Genomic DNA, 10,163 nt, shown 5'->3' with positions numbered 1-10,163 from the left:
TAATGATAACTATATGTATATATGTGTGAAAAAAATACCAAAAAATTAAAATATAACATTAATATTAAAAATTGTGGCAGATACGTAATTAGTGATTAATGTGAGAGACCATATTTCGTCATGTCATTTCCGTAATGCCGACCAGTCATGATCTCATTTAATAGGGACCGAATTTCCCAGTATATTTCTTTATACATTAACAATGAAAAATTTACATTTACTCTTAGTCAAATGATCTATATATATATTGATATTGATCCCTTCTTCATTAATCTTCCTTCTCTCTTTTCTTTATTACCTTTTCTCCGCTCCCTTGCTAATTTCCAGCTTGTCTTGCTTAAGCCAGAAGCTGATGTATTAACTCAAAATATTCTGCAGTTCTGGATCTGCTTACGCTTTGTTTGATTTTCTTGTGCAATTCAGCTGTATGATTCAACAGGAAAGTTGTTAAGTTCAGTGATCGCCTGCGATTCATGGAACCGGCTAAAATGTCATCGGAAAATTCCTCCGACCTTGTGTGTTACGTTCACTGCAACTTCTGCAACACCATTCTAGTGGTAAAATAATAGGAATTTTCAGTCTTTCATCCCTTGCAAAGAACATTTAAAGCGTGTCAATATTCTTAATCACTTAATTTACTTGATAGATTAAGATATTCGAGTATTTTTCTTCGGTTTGGTTTGAATTTCTACAGGGTTTCACATGGGATTTTATGATGACTCTTTTTTCCTTTCCTGATGAACAATGTTTCTGTCATAAAGCTGGCAGCTGAAATATGAATTTGGATATGACATGTGAACGAAAATTTGATCCAAGATTTTCATTTGGACTGATATAATATAAGATTCGTGAACACGGATTATATATCATCAGTTGTACTTTGATATTATCCTGCGTGATTTTATGATGAAACTGATTTTCTCATATTTCTTGAGTGGACTTTTGATCAGATCCTTCCGTGTTTCACTTAGAATGCTGAGCCCTAATCAAAGATCTACAAAAACGGCAAGAATCTTTCTACCTTTTAACAAATAAAAACCCTATTTTCCATTATAACACCGAGCCGATGGTTACAATTAGCAGCTGTATTTTCTGTTCCTAGGGTTCTTTTTCTAAGTTCAGGATCCTCAGAATTCCCCACATCTTTTCAAGATTAATGATCCAACTTAAGTTCCACGGCATTATTATTAATATAACTTCAAGATTAACTAGTTTTATTGAATTATTATTTTTCCTTTTATTAAATAATAATTATCATCTGTCTTTTCTCCTGTAAGTCTTTATCTTCTTCGTACTGGTGCAGTTGCAGCGCCCATTAATGAATTGTAACTTTGATGCCGACAGACACGCCAACGTGTGTTACTGTGTAGAAAATGGGTGCTTCTGTTCTCACCAATTCCCTCGGTTTTTTTGCCTGATTTTCTACTGTTTTTGTTAATTTCATCTCATATTCTGCGTTTCTTTAGCCAAGAACTTGCTCAGAGACCTGCCAAAACGCAACTTTTTATTTTTATTTTTAAAAAAGTGAGCCCTTTTCTTTTCTTTTTTCTAAATCAGCAGCTTAATTGAAGGAAGATTATGATTCCATATTATATCTTGTTCCAGTCATGTCGTTTTCTTCTCTCTCACACATCACCACACACAGTGAAGGTGTCAGAACACCAGAAATTAAAGTCATGAGCACTGATTGGAAAAAGAGAAGCGAAGTCCCTTTGGATGTATCGACTAATTACCCATGTGAAGCAGCTTGTGGTGCCTTTAAATTGCCTCCATTAATTATTATCTAAGAATTGGCCTCGGTTTTTGTACATTCTGAAAGCTACATATGTTTTGCGAATTAACTCCTTACTCCTTCGTAATCTCCATCTGTCTGCGAAATCAAGTGCGTGCGACCATTTTAATTTCATCCATTTTATTACCTTTTTTCATCAGAATAATTAAATAATATATAGATACGTAGGATAAATCTTGAATTTTTCCCCTTTTGTTTGCTGAACATATATAGCATGCTGTTTCTTGCAGCATAAGCTTCTGATTTAGTATTTTATGTGCATCAAATAAGATTATGATGAAGATTTTAAAAGAAGGGTTTACTGTTCAGATTTAAATTTAAATGGAATTAATCTACGCAAGATCATTAAATATATGAAAATATACTTATATATATACGTACGTGGGCAGGTTAATGTTCCATGCAACAGCTTGTTCAACATTGTGACCGTGAGATGCGGGCACTGCGCAAATCTGCTGTCTGTTAATGTGGGAGCATTGCTTCAGTCCTTTCAACATCAAGATTTCCAGGTTTTCTCTTCCCCTGGAATCACGGATCACAACTAATATATATGGCCAAAATACACAAGTTTCCATGTTGATCTAATATAATATATATAATAAATACCTGATTTTTACTCATACAATTAATTTTGGTTGATGAATGAATATCCAGAAACAATATCCCAGTCATCCTGGTGGTGTTAAAGACATTGGATCATCTTCCAGGAGCAACATGCTTGCTACATTCCAGGCTGAACATGTACAACCTAAGACGACGCCAATCCGACGTACGCTCGTTAATTTTTCTGTTTATATATCCTCTCTACACTATTAACAGTAAACTTAGTGACCTGGACTAGAACCAAGCTACGTACCATCGGAAATCTAACAGGGGAATTTATGTAAAGGATTCAGTTTTTTTTCCTAGAAAGTTAATCTGATGGGATGATGACTTTCTTATTAAGTACCTAGCTTGGATATTATACCGTTTTAACCTAAGAACATTAGTTCAGTTTAAACTTTTTTTAAACTAGTCATGATTTTAAAAAAAATGTAGTTTTATCTGTTTACAATCACTTGTAAGACAAGTACTAGCGTTTCTGATCTGCTGGAAGATGCCCAAAAAAAATCAAATTTTATATAAAAAGTTTGGTAAAATATAAATTTCGTGTCTGGAAACTAAATTCTTGTGAATTAGATCACTCATCTTATAATCAATTCAAATACGTAGAAACCATGTTTTTATTTCAACCCGTCGATCGGTGAAAATATAATATTTTCGATAATTGGTAGATCTAATTATTTTTTTCTAACTTCATCACTTAAAATCAAAATGTATACAGCTCCAGAGAAAAGACAACGCGTTCCGTCTGCATACAACAGGTTCATAAAGTGAGCACTATATATGTCTTCCATAATTATCTGGAAATCAAGAATATGGTCCCATTATTTTCACATTTTGAATCGAATGTCAATCCGGCGTCGACAAAAATCTATGTTTAAGAAATGTAATGCCATTACATTTCTTAATATCAATTCCAGGGAGGAGATTCAGAGGATAAAGGCTAGCAATCCTGAAATTAGCCACAGGGAANTATATAGAAAAGTAGCTAGGTGGGAAGGTGATTTATTTAATTTTCACCTGAAATAAACTTTGTTACCTTCTGAATGAAGTATGAAAAAGTGAAGTATATTTTGTTATGTATGAAGCAGTGGGCACATTTTCCTCACATTCACTTTGGGCTCAAGCTTGAATCCAACGACAAACAAGCAACAAAGCTGGACCATGTTGCTGGAGAAGAGATTCCTAAAAAATCTTTTGGATTTTACTAGTTTTGTTTACATTGGAAATTAAATTAAATTAATTAAAAACAGGTCATGAAAGTTTGTTTTTTTCCAGTTCAAAATACTATTATTTGATGTAAAATTAGCCTATGATTTCGGTGGTACACACGAAATCCCTTTTGTTTCAGCTTAATTTTTAAATATTGTAATAATTCGTGTGATGTGAATGTATTAAAAAGTGAGACTTTTTATGACTGAGAAGATTAAAAATCGCAATTCTTGAATAATTAAATTTCAATTTGTTAATTTTGATCAATTATTCATGGTTGGATCAAAATAAATTATACATTATATTCTCCAATTAATTTCTAAATGTATTGTTTATTATTATATTTTTTAATAATAATATAATTTATTACATTATATTCAAGCTCCTAGCTCTAATTTTTGGATCAGCAATTAGTAGAATAAATATTTCAACCAATTTCAAAACAAACTGTTTGCACGTAGTAGAAGCCAGAAGATATAATCACTAATATTAATTAAATATTCATTTATGAATGTGACTATATTACTCGAATTGAGGAGATATTATTGGAACTAAAATGGATATAATATAGCCTCAAAAAAATCGATATAACATTATATATATATATATATATATATATATATATAGTGGCGTGTCGGGGATGATAGCTACAGTTCATTTAATCATACGTCACATTCATTGATGTGAAATTAGACCCCAAAATCACGAGTTTTCTGGTACATTATAAATTCACCTAAAAGAAATGTGGCTACTAAAAAAATTAATATTACTGTCAAAGTTTTAGAATAAATGAAATTGGACGAGAGAAAGTTTAGGATATTGTGAGAAATTATAGTGGGTTGACTACAAGTGATGAGATAAATAAATGATTGATTATGTTATAGATAACAAGATTGATATATTATTAATCAAACATTATTATGTGATACTATTAAGATTGTTTGGTTCAACATTTTGAATATGTGATTAGCTTTTAAATATTAATAAATTTACTATTATGCCCTTGCTAAGTTTACTTATTTGTTGTACACATTAACACATAATATTAGATAATAATAGTAATAATAATGTTAATAACAAAGATAATAAGTGTAAATATCATAAAATTAAATATAATAAAAATAAAAATATTATTGATAAGTATAACCAACATTAAAATTTATTTTTTATTATTTTATTAAAATATATACAAATAAATTATTTTTTTCAAGATAAAAATATATCTTTATATTTTTTAAAGTTTAAATCAAATTAAATAATAATGATATATATTAAATATCATGATCGACATCTAACGTACAACACTCTAAAATAAACTTTTTATTCAATAAATAATTTAACACTTTAAGAAATAAGAGGAGAAAAATGTAATTTATTGAGTTTTGATAGTGTATCACACTTGATTTGTTAGATTAATAATCAAATAGTTATCCACAAAATTATATCTTAAACCGGATCAAAATGATTATTAAAACATCTTAAGATTTTAACCAAACATTGGATAAGTGTTTGATTATTAATATATCTTTGTTTAATCCACTCAACCAAACACACCCTTAAAGTACTATAATATGTTGGTAACGGAATACCTTAAATATTTTGATGCACACTATGCGCCAATGAAATTTATTATAAGTGAAAACTCAAATTTTCTATTTTACAAATGAAAGAAAACTTAATTTTGTTTATTGGAGAAGGGTAATTAAGTTTGATTTCAAAATGTTATTAGAAGTGTAAACGAATTGGAGAAGGGTCATTAAGTTTGATGTCACAGTGTTATTAGAAGTGTAAACGAATTGGAGAAGGATCATGAAGTGTGATGTCACAGTGTGATTAGAAGTATAAACTAATTGAATCGAGCCGAATGTTAGTAAAATTTTAAGGTTCGAATTAAGTATATTTGAGTTCTTGTTCAGTTCAAATCGCGAAATTTTTTATTTTTTGGCTCCAGTTCAACTCAAAATGAAGTTTGAGTTCAGCTCGAAATCTTTGAACATATTCGTGAGTTATTCGAACTATTACTCGAATAGTAAGATTCGAGAACGAATGTTCGAAAGCTCGAAACGTTCGAAAGACTCGAAATGTATATATATTTAATATATAATTATATTATATTATATTATATTATATTAATAAAATATTAAAACTCCTATATAACAAAATATTTTTGACTCGAATTCGGCTCGAAAAAAATTCGAACATTATCGAGTTCGACTAGAATTCAATAAATTTGAATACAAATCAAATATTTATTGAATTGGCTTGAAAAAATTGCAAACCAACTCGATTCATTTACTAAGTGTGACCAACATTATTCGGTTTGAAGTTAAAATTTTGAATCAGTTGTTTATGCTTATATAAATTTCATGAAATTAAAATATAGATATAAGTTTAAAATTGTATGAACACAATAGAATCTGTAACGTCAAATCATGCATATATAGGGGCCGGAGTTTTGGAATTTAGTCTACTATATCGGCTGTTCCTCTGTCATGTCACTCGCAAATCCGAAAACATTATTGTCGTTTAATTTCTGCGGTTACTAATTTAAATAATATATATATATATATTAATTATATATAAATAACGTAGGGAATATATTTGGAATTATGATTTTTCTTAAAGTTAAGTTATCGATAAAATAATTTTGAATTTATAATTCTATATTTATCGATAACTTAACTTTAATAAAAATCATATTCAAAATCAGTCGTAAGCATATACATACATTAATTTTTCACCACAAAATTATAAATTGGCTCATTCGACGGAATACTCCGTTACTAATATTTCATTAATCATATTTAGCGACGGATTTGTTGTTGTGGGTAGTTTAATTCATTGGTCGCAAAAGTTTTATGGAATTCGGAGTAATTTTGCTAATCTCCCCTTTGTTATATAATAATATAGCCTATACTCAAAATTTTTGGAGAAAGCATACATTTTGATCACAAATTTTAGGCTTCCCAATATAATTATAACTTCCTTCTTCCTATATATTTTGGCTAATTTGTCTTTTCACACAAATTAAAAAATTTATGAAAATATAAACTTTAGTAATAGAATTTTTCTTTTATCCTTATATAATGAATGTTTAATATGATATAAACATATTGGAAATAACCAGCGACGGATCCACCATATGGTCAAGGAATTTTTTTTAATTTTATATATATACATATATATATATATATACATATACACTACAAGAAAAATGATTTTCCGCAGCACGTCATCAACAGCGTGCATTAGAAGCACGCTGCGAAAACTACTTTTCACGGCGTGCACCTATATGTGCGCTGTTAATAGTGTTGCACTTGAAAGCAATAACAACGTGCATTAAAAGCACGCTGAGGAAAGTAATATCCGCAACATGCATTTATGTGTGCTGTTAATAAATTATATTTTCGCAGCGCACAATAAAGACACATCGTTAATAGTATTATTAACAGCGTGCATGTTTATGTGCGCTGTTAAAAGTAAATCATTTTAAAAAAAAATTAATGTTTATACATTAACGGCGTACATTAATCGCACGCCGTCGATAATATCATTAACGGCATGCATATTATTAGCACGCTGCGTAAAATGGTCGGAAATTTAAAATTAGCGACGGCTTTAGTAAAACCGTCGCCAATTTAAATTTGCGACGGTGTATACAACATTTAGCGACGGTTTACAATAACCCGTCGCCGATTTAAGATCGACGACGGTTTAATAAAATCACTGTCGCTTTTAGCGACAGTTTTACAAAACCGTCGCCGATAGCGTAAATCAGCGACAATTTAATAAATAACCTACTGTCGCTAATAGCGACGATTTATTGGCAAACCGTCGCTAATAGTCGCAAATTATCTATAAATATCGGATTTTCGTTCTATTTTCCTACACACCACTTCTCAACACTTCAAATTTCTCTCACTTATACGATTTACGTTTCGATTTAGTTACATTTTTTTTTATTTTTTTCAGTTTTTGGTTAATTTTTTATGTATTAGTTAAGATCATGACTATTGTTATGGTTGTATTGTAGTTTATTTTTAAATTTTACTAAATTACAAAAGTAATTTTTTTTATTTTTACTAAAACTTTAGCGACGGTTTTATTACCGTCGCTAAAGTTAAAGACCGTCGTTAATTTAGCGACAGAGTATAAACTGTCGCTAACCTAGCGACGGTTTTATCAGTTTTGAACCGTCGCAAATTGGCGACGGTTTTTACAAAACCGTCGCTAAATTTTAGATGTTCCATGAATATTAACGGCATACATTGCACGCTGCAGATAGTTGTATTAACGGCGTACATGTGCACGCCGTTAATAATAGTATTAACAGCGTGCACATGTACGCCGCGAATAATCATGAATTTTCAACGGATTGCAACATTGCAGCGTGCAATGCGCGTTGCGGATAGCTCATATGCGCGCTGCGGAAAGTCATTTTTGTTATAGTGATATATATATATTTAGAAAATAAATATATAATTAAATGTCCCCCCAAATAAATGAAAAGAGCATGTATCTCAGTGACAGACACGGCTTTAAGAAATTGTTATACTCGAGTTCAAATCCCATTCTTCCAAAAAAAATTCCCTTCTTCCGTTTTTTAATCAAATTTATCCTATAAAATTATATAAAATAAAAATGACAATTAAATAAAATGAAAGAGGAAAGTGAGCTTGATTCTTGGTCGATTACAATTCATCCTGAAACCTTTCTCTTCCGTCGCTAAGACCGAATTTTTTTTGTGTAGTGCAAAAAGCAGATTAAGCGAAAAAAGTTCAGAAAATCGGTTAAGCACACTCCTTTAAATTTTAATCACAACATTTATTAAGTTTTCTTTTGGTCGTTTCAAGCTTGTTTTATTAGCAATTTTTGTTTGGTGCTACATGGAGTCTTGAATTGAAAGATGAGTCATGTTACATTTTTTGGAAGGAACTTGGGTTTTTTTTTTACGTCTTGTTTGTTTTATCTAGTGAAATGAATAAGTATGTTTCTCGTCCTATCTCGGAGGTTGAGACTAATTGTGTTATCATATCACTTCTACTTTACAGATGGGTCATGATATTATGCAATTTGCTTCTGGTTTTACTTATCATGTAACCTGATGCATGTTGTTACTTATCATAAATTGTGTGTGCGCTTAATTTTCCAGTTTCTACAACTATTACAGAGTACAAAGCAATCACTCTCAGCAATGAATATCGTCAAAACTAGACTTCAAAGCAAAATGAAGGATTGTTTTCTCTCGAAAACATTGATGATATTTAATGAAAGAGAAATTCTTAAAAATATTTGTATTGATGCTATCATTTGACTTTGAACATTTTAAAAAACATCGAATTCCTTTTAGATAAATTTTATTTTGTAAAAAAAACATACATACGATGCTTAGTTGAATATAATCAGTGAAAAATTTGTTCATCTTTTAATCACTTTCTTCCTTTTTTAAATAGCCCCACAACCTAAATCATAGATCTCCCCAGGAAATTACTAATATATTTACTGAATAGGGATAAATTGGTAATATAATAAAGAAAATAGTACAAAATATAGATATTAGACTATATATTTGAAACAAATGAAAAGAGAAATGAGACATTTATATTTAATTTAAATTTCTTTAAACTCTTTACAATCTAATAAATTTGACAATTCACACCAAATAAATGTTTATACATGTTAAAAACTATTTTATGATTCCTCAAAACATTAAAATTTAAATCAAACACATTGAAATTGGAAACATTGGGCCAAGTCGAGTTATAATTTCACACGGCCCAAGAAAAATGTTGGGCACCCGATGTTGGCCCATAGTACAGTAAAATGGATTTGGTAGAATTTCAATTTCATTTACATCAAAAAATTATTATTTGCAAGAATGCCATCAAATTTAGGCAAAAACTTGTGTGAGACGGTTTTAAGGGTCGTATTTTGTGAGACAGATATCTTACTTGGGTCATCCATGAAAAAGTATTACCTTTTACGCTAAAAATATTAATTTTTATTGTGGNAAAATACTAAAGTTTTGTTCCCTCAAAATTGTCCTATTTTAAATTATTTATGCCACGACTTCTCGAAATTGGAGAGTTGTGGTTAATTAGATGTTATCGTGAGAGTAGTAACTAGCTCCGTTATCATTGTCTCAAATACGTGCGGTCCATGTTTTACCCTACATAATTTAAGATAATGGGTGATTATTGGATCCACATACAATAATATTTTCAAGATATATAGGTTAAACTCAACTAGATAGATCAGTCTGCAAAGACAAGATTTGTGAGGTCTAATCCTAATAAGTAATCCGAGGAACTTTTGGCTTGTGTCCAGCCACTTTGTCTGCTAAATTTATCGTAAAAACTTGTGTGAGACGGTCTCACAGGTCGTATNCTCACAGATAAAGATTCGTGAGACCGTCTCACAAGAGATCTACTCTCAAGTTTATGCTTTTTAGTGCTACCCACAAACACAAAGAAAATATCTGCCAGTGTATTTATTTATTACATGCAAGAATCACCAGATAATATATAGATTGTTTTGACATTAATCAGGATATATA

General features: G+C 30.3%; 1 protein-coding gene across 2 annotated transcripts; it reads left to right on the top strand.

Moving 5' to 3' along the window:
* The first annotated feature begins 253 nt into the window (after window positions 1-253).
* Window positions 254-3,813, top strand: LOC140956456 (putative axial regulator YABBY 2). 2 transcript variants are annotated; one of them, XM_073413185.1, is made up of 7 exons: window positions 254-354; window positions 458-557; window positions 2,182-2,301; window positions 2,447-2,561; window positions 3,117-3,165; window positions 3,316-3,395; window positions 3,487-3,805. In XM_073413185.1, exons 2-7 carry the CDS (start codon window positions 474-476, stop codon window positions 3,525-3,527), a joined length of 489 nt encoding a protein of 162 aa, XP_073269286.1. In that variant the 5' UTR covers window positions 254-354; window positions 458-473; the 3' UTR covers window positions 3,528-3,805. The 2 variants fall into 2 exon arrangements, with proteins under 2 accessions (XP_073269286.1, XP_073269285.1); XM_073413184.1 differs by adding an exon at window positions 1,304-1,718 and having other exon boundaries at window positions 255-557; window positions 3,487-3,813.
* The last annotated feature ends 6,350 nt before the right edge of the window (window positions 3,814-10,163 follow it).

This window comes from Primulina huaijiensis, chromosome 14 (genome assembly GCF_012295235.1).
Source record: "Primulina huaijiensis isolate GDHJ02 chromosome 14, ASM1229523v2, whole genome shotgun sequence".
Taxonomy (NCBI): domain Eukaryota; kingdom Viridiplantae; phylum Streptophyta; class Magnoliopsida; order Lamiales; family Gesneriaceae; genus Primulina; species Primulina huaijiensis.
This window is presented reverse-complemented; position numbering and strand designations above follow the sequence as displayed.